General features: G+C 45.1%; 1 protein-coding gene across 1 annotated transcript in view; it reads left to right on the top strand.

Moving 5' to 3' along the window:
* The window catches only part of TP53I3 (tumor protein p53 inducible protein 3), a 57333-nt gene extending 41969 nt beyond the window's left edge, over positions 1–15364 (top strand). Inside the window, exons 5-6 of the mRNA XM_029596023.1 lie at positions 2457–2653; positions 15014–15364. Of these exons, the coding sequence (XP_029451883.1) occupies positions 2457–2653; positions 15014–15202 (386 nt within the window). The 3' untranslated portion in view covers positions 15203–15364. The remainder of the gene's footprint in view (positions 1–2456; positions 2654–15013) is intronic.
* Positions 15365–16175: the final 811 nt, after the last annotated feature.

Here is a 16175-nt window from a genome sequence, read left to right as displayed (position 1 = left end):
TTGAGTTGTTGAAACCATGTGGTGAAGTGAGCTTGTGTACACAAGTTGTTATTCCTATACGCTTACAAGCTAAGAGACTGGGATTTCAAATATATTCAGCCTGACTACCTAACGATTTCAGATTTCTTTTCTTTTGAATCTTCCCTCCATTTTTTCTTCTTCCCACCTTCCCAGAATGACTGCTTGGCTGATTCATGTCCCCTTGCTGGTGAATGGCTGAAAGGAAAGCCTCCTCCAAGGCTGAGTTTTTCAGTATGCCTCCTGTAGCTTATATATATCAGGATCCTCTCTCCAGCATCTGTGTGTATATGGAAGTCTGAAAGTGGCTTGCGTTAACAAATTAAGCAAATATGAAGTGGAAGTGCAGGGTAACCACTTGTGTACAACTTGAAGTTTGCAAATTTTGCATAATGACTGTGAGAGCGCCAACTCATTCACAGTATCTACTGCCTGACATTTACTTAGAAAGTTTATAACCCTTGTTTGGTGGGTCTACTGTCTCTCAAACAACCATAAACGTATTTATCTCTTGGGGCTGTATCCATGGGCATACTTTCCCCCTTCTCTGCTTGAACCAAGATGTGGAGAAAGGGAATACCTTCAAGACCCAGGTGGAATAGTGAATTCTCCTCCTCTGGTATGTGACTGACTTTCCTTCTGGGATGGTGCTGCAGGAACAGGCAGGACTTAGTATTGGGTGTTCAAAATAAAAGTTTACTGTGCTTCTCTTCTAAGTAAATAAAGTTCAATCAGAAATGACTGATCCACTGTACAATTGTTTTTACATCTGGATTACTGCTGGCTTCTTTCACTGAACTCTTCACGACTCAGCACCAGGTCTTGGGCTATATCTTATCCCTTAGGGAGTGAGCTAATAAGAGAAATCCCAGTTGGGCAGGGAATCCCTAAGAATGTAAAGGATTCCCGTAGTCACAAAAACATAGCTGAGGTCCACACGATTCCAGATTGTCCCCAGCCTATGTCCCATAGGGTGACAATCTCATTGTGGATCTCCAAAGCTCTTGTCTCTTCTCGGCGGACTCCTTCTGATGTGACCTCTCATTAGGATAGATCTGTTGCTAGACAAACAGGCTAATATAGCCTAGTTTCAACCATGAGAAGAGGTGGCACTAAGCCTCCTCACAAAACAAAAGAGACAATACACTTTCAAAGTCCAAAAAAACTTTTTCTTCTGAGGTGACGAGTCACTGCTGCCCTTCCTCATCAGGGGAATGGGTCCACAGATCTTCTCCTCCTGGCTCCTGGATACAAGACTGTTCCTGCCCCAGAAATTGGACCAGATTCTCACCCCTGGTAAACTCAAGATAAACTGCCCAAAATGTAACCAAAGTATTTTTCCAAAAGCTAAAGGCAGACCTTGACAGGCAAGGAGTGCACTGCAGAGATCTCCTCAAAAATCAACCAGCTCCCAAACCAGCTCCTTACACTTCAAGAAGCCAAATCAAAATGACCACACTCTCTAGACCACCCCCCACCCCCACCCCAAGTGAACTAAGAAGCTACCATTCACAGTCAGTCTCACGGGGAGGTGCTGTAAGGAAATGGTTTCACCCACTAAGCTGGAAACCCAGAGCAGGGATCTAGGGCCATTTATTGGAGACCAGGTGGTCTCTACAGTTGTTCAGTGGAATTGCCATATTAATTTCCTCTTGGAAACTGGAACTTCGTCCGTACCTGCAATGGAAATAAAGCCAGGGCTGGCTTGACTTTAGCCATTTCACATGGAGCTCTGTGGTCACCCTGTTTAGTCCTGTAGTCAGTTTTTCCAGTTAATGTCTATTTGTTGACAATTACATGGTGCTAATGTGGAGGTAAATGGAATGAACCAAAACCTCAAATGGGAGATGGAACAAAAATTAAGATTAAGCTCTAAAAGAAAAACTAGAATCATTGAGGTCCATATTGTGTAATCCAGAAAGTAGGAAAGTTATACAGGAAAATTTTATCTGGATAAACTTACTTGGATATTCAGCAGAACATACCTAGGTAAAGTTATCCAATTAACTTTAGGACAGGTTTTTCTATTCGACGAGACTAACCTGGCTAACTTTCTCCATGTGGCACTGAATATCCAGTGCCACCTCTTTGTAGCTGGGTAAATTCTGTGTGAGATTAAACAGAATTTAGAGAGGAGTGGGGGGAATAATAAAATCTTGGGTTTTGTCCAGGTAATGCAAAATGTTACCCTGATAAACCCTTTGAATATTGCCTTCGTTATGTTAATTAAGTGGCCTATTAAACATTTTGTACTTGGAAGATTCCGGGTGGAATAGGAACTGAGAGATGTGTGCAGTCTCCTGACGGCAAATAAAGTACTGCTGCATGCAGTCCCACGATATTTGCTTGTTCTGTAAAACGAAAGTGCACCAATTTTTATATGTAAACTGTAAGGTTCATTTGCTGGTTGGATGAAAGATTATTTTGTTGTGTCCCAGATGCAGGAGTAGATGTGATACTGGACTGCATAGGAGGATCCCAGTGGGAGAAGAACCTGCACTGTCTGAGAACTGATGGCCGGTGGGTGGTGTATGGACTGCTGGGTGCTGGAGAGATTCAGGGAGATCTGCTCACAGCGCTGCTAGCCAAGAGGGGCAGTCTGCTTACAAGCCTCTTGAGATCAAGAACCAACAAGGCAAGTTATATACCTCATCACTTATATACTGATCTCCTTGGGTAAGACCATTCACCTCCCAGGGCCTCAAGACTATCCATCTGTAATTAAGACATAGTAATACTACTACTAATTCATAATTATGGTACAACTGTAAAATACTTTAAAAGGCTGCTTGTAGAAAAGTTGCTATTCGCATTTCATGCTTTTCATTACTATATATTTGTAAAGTATTGCCCACTTGTCTGTTTGGCTGCAGCGGTGCTTTCCTCAATCATTGCTCATGCTTCCCCCATTTTTATGTCATGGCACCTGACTTGAGCGTGTGTGTGTGTGGTGCAGTCCTGAAGAGCAAGTTCATGTTGCCTGGGCTGTAGATTTCCTGTAACATCAAGGGAATAGGGACCTCTCAGATCACAGCAATTTTAGCCAGCTTAGTGTACTTTAAAAACTCCATCACCATACTGAGAAGAAATGGACTGCTTGAGTTTCTAGCACTGTGGCAATATTACAGTTTCTGAAAAGTATAATTCTCTACAACCAAAAGTACATTGATCTCTAACTATCTTACTACATAATTCGTATTAGAAATTCCAGCAGTTTTAACAGTGTTGCGCCGGAGGTGGACCCTTGGGCTGAGGTGGGGTTGACGCAATCCATAGGAAGGGTCCTACGGATCCCCACCATTGGCAGACGGAGTGGGCTGATGAACGGATGCCAGCTGGCACTTCACCAATACCAGCCCTCGTTCCCCGCGGGTTGAGCCTTTGGGTACTGGGGCCGGCTAGACTTAGGTGGCCCTCCGTATGTTGTCGTGAATGGAAGGATCGAGGTCAGCCCAGAGACAGCAACAGAGTAAAGATACAGTCTGTACTGGACGAGGTAGAGTCCTGGAGACCCGGGCGCCAAAGGAACAAAGTCTGACGGGGGTGCCCGAGCAAGAGCAGGCCGAAGCCTGAATAGGCCAAGTCCAGAACAAAGACTGAAGTGGCATCAAGAGGCAAGCTTGAGTCAGGGCCGGTGGCAATCTGGAAGCGGTTGCAAGCTAGGCTGAGGTCTGAGCCAGGAGATAGGCAAACGTAATCAGGCAATGCAGAGGTCTGGGTCTGGAGAAAGGCAATGGAGTAGTCAGGCGATGCAGAGGTCTGGGTCTGGAGAGAGGCAATGGCATAGTCAGGCAAAGCAGAGGTCCGGGCTTGGAGAGAGTTGGCAACGTGGTCAGGCAAAGCAGAGGTCAGGGCTTAGAGAGAGTCAGCGACGTGGTCAGGCAAAGCAGAGGTCTGGGCTTGGAGAGAGTCAGTGACGTGGTCAAGCAAAGCAGAGGTCCAGGCTTGGAGAGAGTCAGCGACATGGTCAGGCAAAGCAGAGTCGAAGTCCGTGAAGGCAATCCGAGGAAGGGTTGAACAGGAGCGCAGGAACAAGGAGAATCCCTCAGGAGGCAACGAGTACTCGACCAGCGAGGAGACCTATTTATTGCAAAGGCAAAGCTAGGGAGCAGAGCCCAGGCTTATATACTGGTGCTCCGCTGATGTCATCATCCGGGGCCGTGGCTTGGTTCCCGCCGCGGGCCCTACTTAAGTCACAGTGATGGGTGCAGCGCCGAGTAGCAGCATCTCTCTGCGGGCAACGCAGAGAGGCCCGATGCAGAGCAGCAAAAGCAGTAGCTGGACTGGAGATACCAGAGTCCATAGCAGAGCCAGAGGCACCATGGGTGGTCTGAGGATGGAGCTGGTGGCCCACCGCCGCCAGGGACGAGGGACCAGGCACTGGAGTCACTGGAGAGAGGTGAGGGGCTGAGCCGCGGGTCTGCCGCGGACGGCACACGTAACAAACAGTTATAATTCATGTTAAATCATTAAACTTAAGAAAAAACATTCTAGGCATCTGCCTTCAGACATACAGCACCAGCATTTGGGCAACACTGCTTAAATCTTTAGACACCTAACTCATAATGAAACACCAGGTACAAAACTTAGTCAAGTCCAGCTACTACAAATTAAGAATATTGAGAAGCTTAAAACCTTTCTTAGAACAAGACAATTTCAGGTTAGTACTCCAAACCTTGATCTTCGCTGGCTTAGATTTTTTGCAACTCATTTTTTTGGAGTCCCAAATAGCACCATCAGATCCCTTCAACTACTGCAGAATTATGTGGCAAGAATCTTAATGGGTACATGCAAATATGAACAAATAACTCCAGTGTTATTTAAACTACATTGTCTACTGACACAATACAGGATATCATATGAAGCACTCATCTTATTTTATTGCACAATTTACAATAGCGATGAGTCTTGGTTAGGTATCAGATTACACCTTCCAGAAACCTCCACTTAGCAAACAAAGGTTCCTACTATTCGTTTACTTAAGTATGAAGTTTTGTCCTATGAAGTGCTATGTTGGTGTTTTATGTTATTTACATTGATTATATATTTATATTTACTAATTTCATTAATTGTTTTCTACTCATTAATTTTGTTATTTTATGAATGTTATATTGTGAACTACTTTGATTGCTAAAAGCGGTATAGAAGAACATTTTAAATAAATAAAACATTTAGGATCATTCAGCTGTCCTCACACTATCTTTTAATTATTGGGGCTAAAAAGCTCTTATTTCAACAGTTAAACATGCAGTTTAACCAATTTCAAAACCCACTACTCAACAATGCAGGGTTTCCCCCTGTAAAACAGTGAAGCAGCCTTAATTACTGGGTTTAAAGATTCTGCTCTCACCTGTATTACTACATCCACCAGATTTGTTAGGTTTATTGCGCATAATGCTTTGGGTTTCTTAGGTTAAACTGCTTCAATTTTCCAAAAACATTAAACAAACAATTGATAATTGCTTCAATATTTATTTTATTTATTTATTTAAGCATTTATATACCGTCATTCCAAAAGAAGATCACAACGGTTTACAAAAGTGACATTCATTATATAGGTTAACATAATACTTAAAACATATTAACTCAAGGGTTTATAAAGTAATTTGTGCTACACAGTTTCATTTCAAGAAGTCTTCATACATTAATCAGAGAGTTGATTTAGGATACTTTATATCACTCACTCCTTGTCATTCATTCTTCAAATGTTGTGCATAAGTGATATATTATGTTAGATCGTATGCATTTCTGAAGAGCCATGTTTGAACCTATTTCTTTCAGTTAACAGACATAGCGACTCTGGTAGAGAATGCCACAATTTGGGGCCTGCGATGGAAAACATTCTATTTGCATTAGATATAAACTTGTAATTTACATCTGTGTACTGCTAAGAACTTCTCTCTTATTCACATAACATAATCTAATAGCATTTGTAATTCCTTCTAGATAAAATGAGCCCCTAATGCAAATTAAATCACTCATTCTGAACAAAGGTTTTTCTTCTTTTCCCTTCTACAGAACTGCTATCACAGTAACCCACTTTCAGTAGTATCTAGACTCTAAACCTTACATTGCCTAATCCACAAACACTTCCCTTGTGTATTACCATTCTCTCATGACTTTGCTTAAAGTTTCTCCAGGGTTTCACTAAGTCCCTTCACAGCAACCGGAACCAAACTTAGCTTAACATATTGTTGGGTCATAAGAACATAAGAAGTTGCCTTACTGGGTTTGACCAATGTTCCATCAAGCCCAGCATCCTGTTTCCAACAGTGGCCAAACATTAAATAGATTATTTATTTTTATTTATTTATATTCCACTTTTTTTTGGCACTTCAAAGTGGATTACAGTTAGGTAATATAGGTACCATGCTAATGATGCCGGTAATAAGCAGAGGCTATTCCCCAAGTCAACATGATTAATAGCAGTTTATGGACTTCTGACCCAGGATCTTATCCAAACCTTTTTTAAATCCAGCTACACTGACTGCCTTATCCATGTCCTCTGGCAATGAATTCCAGAGCTTAATTGTGCATTGAATGAAAAAGAATTTTCTCTGATTTGTTTTAAATGTGCTAAGAACATAAGAACATAAGAAATTGCCATGCTGGGTCAGACCAAGGGTCCATCAAGCCCAGCATCCTGTTTCCAACAGAGGCAAAAAACCAGGCCACAAGAACCTGGCAATTACCCAAACACTAAGAAGAACCCATGCTACTGATGCAATTAATAGCAGTGGCTATTCCCTAAGTATAATTGATTAATAGCCATTAATGGACTTCTCCTCCAAGAACTTATCCAAACCTTTTTTGAACCCAGCTACACTAACTGAATTAACTACCTTCTCTGGCAACAAATTCCAGAGCTTTATTGTGCGTTGAGTGAAAGAATTTTCTCCAATTAGTCTTAAATGTGTTACTTGCTAACTTCATGGAATGCCCCCTAGTCCTTCTATTATTCGAAAGTGTAAATAACCAAGTCACATCTACTCGTTCAAGACCTCTCATGATCTTAAAGACCTCTATCATATCCCCCCTCAGCCGTCTCTTCTCCAAGCTGAACAGCCCTACTTGCTAATGTAATGCCCCATTGACCGCTTACCTTGCGGGGCATTCCTGGATCCAGACCTGGCAGGAGCAGACTCCATCGGCCCTCATATTATACCAATAATAATACCCTCAAATAATAATACCCTCAAAGACTGCTTCTACAAACTGCACACCCTAAAAAGACTCAAATCCCTCCTACATCTCAACGACTTCCGCACAATATTACAAGCCCTCATATTAACGAAAATAGATTACTGCAACTCCCTGTTATTAGGCCTGCCTAAAAACACCATACAGCCTTTACAACTCCTCCAAAATGCAGCCGCCCGGATACTCACCAACACTCACAAAAACGATCACATAACCCCGGTACTCAAACATCTACATTGGTTACCCGTAGCATCTAGAATTACCTTCAAAGCCCTCACACTAATAAACAAATCACTTCACAACCAGAACATGCACTGGTACAAAGAACATTTCTCATTTCACAACAGCAATAGACCTACTAGAAAACAATATCTAGCTACGCTACACACCCCCTCATCTAAGCTTACTAAACTCCGCACCACAAACGAAAGGGCCCTATCCCTAGCAGGCCCGCTTCTTTGGAATAAGCTACCCACCTCCCTCCGCCAAGAGACTTGCCCAAAAATATTCAGGCAAAACCTGAAGACCTGGTTCTTCAAACACTCTTACACCTAACTTCCACACAATCCCTCACTCCCCCTGAAGACCAATCTCTCTCACCCCCCCCTCTCCAATTCCTAACCTCTCTCCTTCCCTCTCTCCCCCCCATTTACTTTCCACCTCCCTTCTACCCCCCCCCCTCTCTCTAAAGTGTATTTTATCAGGACAACATATTGTGTATATAATTTCTACTTGTATAATCTAATCTGCTATTTGTATAATCTTGTATAATCTACTCTGTTATTTATATGTTTTTTAATGTTCCTTATATAATTATGTAATAATTGTAAAGCCTGTTGCTAAGTTCTGTTCTGTGTAAACCGACGAGATGTTCCCAACGTTTGTCAGTATATAAAAGTTATTCAATAAATAAATAAATAAATAAATAAATATTCTTGGTGGCTGGTGCCTCCACCTGGGGAAGAAAGTGTTAGTGTTACTCCCCGCGAGCAGGCCTCTCACCTCCGGTGCTGCCTCCTTCAATGCAGCACGGAGCTGCCGACGTTCTTAGCTGCAGGAGCCGCAGTCAGCTCGTCGTCTTCACTGTGGCAGGAGCCGCGGACTTCAGGATGCCTCTCCGGCATGGCAGGCCCTGCCGCTGTGCCTCAACGCAGCTGGGGCCGCTGCCGACATTTTCTTCATCTTCGCGGCCAGAAGCCGCAGTCCCCGGTCTCTCCTGGCGGCCGGAACCGCATTTGATTCCTCCGGCAGCGGCAGGAGCCGCTGCCAACGTCGGGGCCTGCCTACGCACAGGCCCAGCTTCTCCTGCCTTCAGTGTCTTCAGCGGCAGCATGGCTGCTCTCCAAGGTCCTGTCCCCTTCCTAAGGGGCATGCCCGAGTCTTCTTCCCCTTTTTAAAGGGGCAGCGTAGGTGGGGTCCTCCTGGCCCCACCAGAAGTCAGTTCTTCCTGGTTTCCTGTGCCTGCCCTATTTAAGGGCTTCTCCAACACTTCTGCCTTGCCTTGCATTGGAGTTACTCACTCCTGGAAGTCTCGTCTTCCAGTGCTCCGTCAGGTCTTCGTTTTTCGTTGGAGCTCCATGTCTCGTCTTGCTTCCTGAGTCTTCATTGCTTCCTGTGGTTTCCTGATGTTCCATGTCTTCATGTTCCGAGGTTCCTAGTCCAGGCTTCCTGATGTTTCACTTCCTGATGTTTCACTTCCTGATGTTCCAAGCTTCCGCTCCTCCTTCACTTGTTTTGAGTCCTCCGGACCCTCCACCTCCTGTGGTTCTCCAGATGACACCTTACCTCATCATTGGAGTCTCGTCCCAGCTGGATTTCCTTCTTGTGCTTCCGAGTCCTCTTGACCCTCCAGCTCCTGTGGTTCTCCAGATGACACCTAACCTCCTCACTGGAGTTTCGTCTCAGCTGGATTCCCTTCCTACGCTTGTCCCTCTCTCCACATGGTCTGTGACCAGCCTCTTCAGGTTGTGTAGGGCGTGCAGTGGGACAGGGTGAGATGTGCCCAGCCCATTGGGACCGCCCGTGTCGGTGGGCTGTGTAGGGCACCCTGAGAGACAGGGCCAATGTCCGAACCTTCCAAGCTTTTCATCTCGTCCAGACTCTTCCAAGTTCCTCGTCTCGAGTCTTCCAAGTTCCTGGTGCACATCCAGAGTCTTCTCGTCTCATCTCAAGTCTTCTGTGTCACAAGGCCTCCGTCTGCCCTCATCCTCAGTCCGGCCTGCTGCTTCTTGCAGATACCTAGTGACAGTTCCAAAAAGGCTGGGAACGATTGGAGGACTGTTCACTAACCAACATAATGTTGTTGGTCTTCCAGAAGCATGCAGGTCCAGCCGAGGGTCAGACTTTGTCTTCGCCCATGCTTGGACATGCCTCGCCAACCCTCGGTGCTTTCTTGGATTCGTCTGGGGTCGTGGCAAGGTCCAAGGGCACACATGCCCCTTAAGTTGGGATTGCTCTCCTAGCGGTTCTGAAATATAACAGTTAGTGGGTGGGATTTCCCTTCCTTCACCCCAGAAAAACAAATGGGATTGAGGAACAAGGCTGGCAGTATGTACAAATATATACAGGCTTATTAGACTTTATAGTATCTACATTTCTACAAGACTATATACATCACTAATAGGATGTCACACAGCACACTTATTTGCTTGTGGTTAATAGTCTTAGGCCACACAACTATATATACATTTCTACAAGGTAGCATGAACATTTAATATTTGGCAATTTGGGGTTGTTGGCCCCCACAGTATACCACTATATAGAACAGAAGGGACCTCTTGAGTTCCTGTTTAATCAAATGTTATTATTTTCCTTCCCCTTTTTCCCAAGTGTCACCCATGTGAAAAGATGCGACTGGGCTGGTGGGCAGTATTGGGCTGGGGAGTCCATTGTATCTAAACCGCTGCCAGCTCCTCGGTGCCACTTATGCTCCACTGAGAGGCCTGTGCCAAGATCTATGCCCTCCTGGGGACCTGACTCCACTTCTTGGTCTGTCGCTGGGGTCCACACCCTCCTAGGGGACCCACTCCACCTCCTGGAATAGTTCTGGGATCCACATCCTCCTGGGGGACCTGACTTCGCCTCCTGGAATGTTGCTGGGGTCCAAGCCCTCCTGGGGGGACCGCTCAATCTACCTCTGGGGTCCACTTGCTCAAGGGAGACTGCTCAATCTGCCCCTGGGGTCCCCTTGCTCAAAGGGGACTAGGGCTGCCTCCTGATCTGCCACTGGAGTCCCCTTCCACCTGGGGGACTTGATCTGCCGCTGGGGTCCCCTGTCGATCTGCTGTCTTTCAGTGCCTCTCCGTTGGTAGGAGAGCTTTTCCTGGTTTGGGTTTATAGCTCCAGTAGCACATGGCTTGTTTAGTGTTCAGTGATTCAGGCCCTTCACAGTCTCAGCTTTTGGTGATTTTTCTCTGATAAGCTCATGGCCAGTCATTCGCTGTTATCCATCTTGATGGGTCCCCTTCTCTCAGCCAAAAGGTCAAGACTCAGGCAGGACCATGGGAAGAGAATGGGTCCATACCTTTCCATCCTGCCTGGCTTTTTCTTTCTGTTGTCTGAGAACTGGGTACCCTGACTAACAAGGTATCTGATGCCCCTTATTAGTCAGGATGAGAATCAGTTTGCTTCCTAGGACTATTTTTCAGTACATTTTTCAGTACATTTCTCTCAATTGGCAACCGGGCCTCTTGCCAAACATCAGAAAATAGGGTGAAAACCCTGTAGCATCATTATATGTGCAGTTGTAAGCATGCACCAAATAGCTCACAGGTGTGTAGTGACTAAGAAGAACGAGATCGGTATATGGAAAAGACCTTTATTCTGAATACTGTCAGAATAAAGGTCTTTTCCATATACTGATCTCGTTCTTCTTGGTCGCTACATAGCTATATTGGATCACTTCCAGTTTGTTTTTTGGGTCCAAATAGCTCACATACTGGCTCCTGTTCCTCTTTTGAGCTGCCTTCAATGTCCCCAACATGATTAGAAGTGTCCTATTAAACCTTTCAGGCTGGGGTCTCCCTGGGGATGATAGGGAGAAGTTTATGACTTCCTAACCCCAGCCACCTGCAACATCTCTTTAATGTGTCTGCTTTCAAAATCCTTCCTGTTGAATCTGTGGACCCATGAGCCGGCTAGAGGGTGAAGTAAACTTGCTGAGGGAAGGTCCACAGTGACTCGTAGTCGGGGGGGGGGGGGGGGTGGCGGATCAGGGCCAGGAGACCACACAGGACTTAGGCGGGGTCTCCTGGTGAAGAAGAGTCTGAAGAACTGTCCGAGTCGAGGCAGGCGGCGGTGAAGATGATCCAGCAGAAGTCCAGAAGTCATGGCTGGCAGTAGCGATACAAAAAGAGGAGACGGACCAGCGGTCAGGGCAGGTGGCAGACAGCAAAAATCAGAGACGGGCCAGGCATCGAGACAGGAATACCAGGGGATGTACCGAAGTCAGGAGCCAGAAAGACGAGCCAAGGGGAGAGCAGGAGCAGGCAAGGACGGAACTGGAATCAGGAACAAGCTGGAACGGAGCAGGAATCAGGAACAAGCTGCAACGGAGCATGAATCAGGAACAGGCTGGAATCAGGAACAAGCAACTCACTTCTCAGCAGAGACGACCCGTTGCAAGGCAAAGAATGGAACTCACAGCTGGCTTTAAATAGCTGAAGGCATCTGACATCATTCCCTGGGGCGGAGCTAAGTTTCCCGCGCTGGTCCCTTTAAATTCCAGGCCCCTGCGCACATGCGATCCTAAGGGGCGGGGCCAGCAGCAGAGAGTTGGCGGCATCTCCCTTGTGGAGGGAGCGCTGCGGGAAGGCCCCCAAGAAGGCCCGAACGGACACTGAGGACGCCGCGGTCAGTTGGAGCAGCCCCAAGGTAGGGAGAGGGACCGGCCGCGGACCTCCTCGGACCGGAACCGCAACACTTCCCCTGGTCAGAGTGTATCTGGGCTGGGAGTCCATAGTTCACAAAGAACATCTCTCATAATACTTGGGCAACAGTCTCTGCTCTCTGGTCCTTGGTGAGGTATGTCTGTGCATACTTGGCAAAATGGTCTGTCACAAGCAAAATGTTCTCTTTACGCTGGGTGTCCATTTCTAAAGTCAAGAAGTCTATACACACCAAGTCCATAGGGTCTTGATTAGTAATGTTTGCCCTCTCTGTTGCTCTGTGCGGTAGGGTCTTTCTTTTTATACAACTAGTACATTGTCTACAATGTTTTTCAGTGTCTTGTGCTTGTTTAGGACCATAGAACCTGTTCACCAATTGTAGGACCCTCTCTGCCCACATATGACCCATGTCATCACAGAGAGATTGTAGCACAGTTCTGTGGAATTTTTTTGGTAAACACAGTTGTTCGGGATGACCCAAATTGGTATCTTTCCTTTCTCTGTACAATACCTGATTCTGTACAAAGACGATCTCACTCTCTGATTAGCAACTGAGTGTCTGGGTGGCTCTGATGGATTGCCTGTGCCCCCAGATTTTTCTGCTTGACCCTGAGCACATCACCAATTAAGGGAACAGTCTGGTGTGCTTGTCAAATGTCCTGCAAAATCAATCTTGTCATGTTAGTGGAGACCAGAGACACAACATCACAGTAGGCAGTGGGAATACTGTCAGGGGTGGGGGATCCCCAAGCTGTCTGCAGCACAATATAAGTTCTCAGTATCACCTTCACTCCCATTCCCTGCCTGGTTACACACTGCTTGCCACTCTGATAAACTGTACCAGTCCCCCTGGGTAGTGTCACCCTGTGGGGCCGCCGGAACAGTGCATCTGTGTCCCTCTTTGCCCTTCCAGGTCGGTACTGCAAACTGAATTTGTAAATGGATAATGCTGCCAACCACCAGTGCCCGGTTGCATTCAGTTTTGCAGTTGTTAAAACATAAGTCAGTGGGTTATTGTCTGTTTTCACCTTAAACTCAACCCCCTATAAGTAATCCCTGAATTTGTCCACAACTGCCCACTTAAGGGCTAAGATCTCCAGTTTTTGAGCAGGGTAATTTCTCTCAGTTTTACTCAGACTGTGGATTGCATAGGCCACAGGTCTCAGTCCTTCTGGATGTGGCTGATATAAAACTGCCCCTAAGCCCTCCAGGCAAGCATCTATATGCATTTCATAGGATTTGCCTGGGTCAGCAAAAAGCAAGTGCTGGTGCATTACATAGACACTGTATGGTCCTTCTAAAGGCAACCTCACATTCCTGAGTCCATCTTATGCCAAAGGACTCTGATACCTTGTAATATTTCCTCTTATCAGTCACCCTATGCTTTTGCTTCTTGTTCACGGGTGGATAACCATGCATCAGCCTCAACAATGGACTTACAATCTTTGAATAACCTTTCAGAAATTGTCTGTAATAACCACTGCCCAAGAAAGGAACGTAACTCTCTGAGGTTGACTGGACGGGGCCAGGTGGTGAGGACAGTTATCTTATCAGGGTCTGTGGCCACTCCCTCCTTAGAAACAATATGCCAACATACTTAGCCTTAGCATGACAAAATTTGCATTTGTCCAATGATAATTTTAGACCATAACTGTGCCAACCGATCAAGTACCTTGAGTTGCTTTTCTTCATGCTCCTCTAGGGTTTTTCTGAAGAGTATCAGATCATCCAAGTATACTAGCACTTCTAATAGAGTCATCAATATTACACTGCTCACAAACTGCTCCTCTAACTTATGGGTGTCTTGAGTTTTGAAGAGTCAACCAAAAGGGACATTTTTTGCATTTAGAATGTTTTCACATGCTCTGAGGATATAGTAAGATAAGTAATTAAATATAAATCTTGTTTAAGGTTTTTTTTATTGAGACACGATAGTGATGGGAGATACACTTTAGGTTTTTTTTTTTTAAATGTGTGTTTAGAACAGTTTAAGAATTAAACATGGATTTTGAACCAGCAAATGAATGATACCTCATGTGTCCAAAGCTGATACTGCTTGTGGCCCATTGCATGGCGAGAGGCGGTGGATGTATATTGGGTTACATCAGTTATTTCTGATGCCGTGTTCTTTTTTATGCTAATAACTGTTTTTTTGGAGATAAATTCAGTAATCTTTTTGTTTTTCATTCCTTTTTTTTGCGTATTGTTGATAAATAGTAAAGGAACATATTGTTCTCTACAGAGATGAGCGCTCTCTCTCTCCCTATTTACTAAGCCTTTTTCCCATACACACATGAATAAAATAAAGATGTTGTTCAATGTATATACTATTCCTACCTGCTGACATTTTGTCCTCTGGTGTAACATTGTGCCCTCTGCTGCCAACTAGGAGGGAAGCAAAAAAGCAGCAGCCGTCAGTGTGTAGCTCATTCAGCCAGTACCAGGCACTGGTTGTATGAGCTACATATTGCCAGCACCGCTTGAGAATTTCTAAAACCGATGGGTGGGCAGCACACTCATCTCGCGATGTATAAGATTAGCACAGATAGCCAGCATCTTTTAAAATTACTCACACGGTGCTGGAAGGCTCAGTCTTTGGTGTCTGGCACTGACCGAAAAAGCTCCACATTGCTGTCTGCTTCTTTACTGGTCTCCCCATCTAGTCGGCGGCAGAGACAGGGCAGAGCTGGTCCTAGGGAGGTTGCAGGACCAGGGATGAGTTTGGGGGAGGGGGCTTATGCTGGTGCAATTTAAGGACTAGGGGCCCGAGCCACAAGGCCACCTCCTGGTTATTTGATATTTTTATGCAAACTAACACCTCTGTAGAGGAAGGTGCCACTGTTGGCCCATCTTTGTGAGTGTGAAAAATGGTCAGCTGCCTTCTGCTAACAGTTGGTTTTGTGCTACAGTATAAGGATGAGCTGGTGAAAGCCTTCACGGAAGAAGCGCTGCCTCATTTCTCTTGCCCTGGGCCTGGCCAGCTCCAACCTGTCATTGACAGCGTTTACCCCTTGCAGCAGATATCGGAGGCACACCAGCGAATGGAAGAGAACAGAAATGCAGGCAAAATTATCATTGAAATGCCTTCTACATCCTAGAAACAGCAAGAGAATCAGCTGAGGAAAGAAGAAAACTACAAAGCAAAACGTACATGGACAGAGAGTTTAGAAGTAATTGCCCTCTGACAAACCAGTACTGCAGTAAATACAAAATGTAGCACAATATCATGTGTTAGAGCAATGTAAATGCCAATAGTTGACAATTAATAAAAGTGACTTTCTGTTAGAAAAAGAACTGCGCCTACCTCCTCATTTAAGGCCTTTTTTTCTTTAAAATTCCCAAAATGTCATATCTGACCTGCTATGTTTTTCTCATACCACCGAAAGGAAATGTGGATCTAGGGGCAGCAGTATGCCTTTTTTGGTTGGGGAGTCCAGGGGCCAAACAAATCCACCATGCTCTACTCCCCACCTCCAGTTACCACTGCCAGTTTCTTACAGGTATTGTCATTGTTTCTTACATATATTCTTTACGGAAATCAGGAATTATAATTATTCATGCCTAGATCAACCGACTGTAACCCTTTTTCGGGTGGCTGAGACTGTTATCCTTAGGGCACACAAAAGAATTTCTTTGGGGGCTACCTTCTCTGGCAGTTCTCCAACTCTTCTGTCCTCAAGGGATGGATTCTTTTCTGTGGGGGAGGTTAACCTTCTTGGCCCAGGCAGCAGTGATCTCCCATGTGAGCAGGGGCGGATTGAGGGAAAATAGTGGCCCGGGGGATTTTTCTCCATACTGGCCCATGGGTACCCAATTACATATACAATATAATTTACATATATAATTTACATATATACTTTACATATATATGTACAAACCCCTATATTTTGGCATGGTCCTCCCGTATCAACACAGTACTATTTGCCAAAACTCAAAGAATAACAACCCCACCTATTAAAAAGAATACCACAAATATTACACCAGAATCTAAAATATCAATACACCTCCTATCAGGAAAACAGAACTGGCCAAGCTACTACAGATCCCTACAAAAAAACCACATGCTAAAAG

Source organism: Rhinatrema bivittatum, chromosome 3, assembly GCF_901001135.1.
Source record: "Rhinatrema bivittatum chromosome 3, aRhiBiv1.1, whole genome shotgun sequence".
Classification (NCBI taxonomy): Eukaryota; Metazoa; Chordata; class Amphibia; order Gymnophiona; family Rhinatrematidae; genus Rhinatrema; species Rhinatrema bivittatum.
This window is presented reverse-complemented; position numbering and strand designations above follow the sequence as displayed.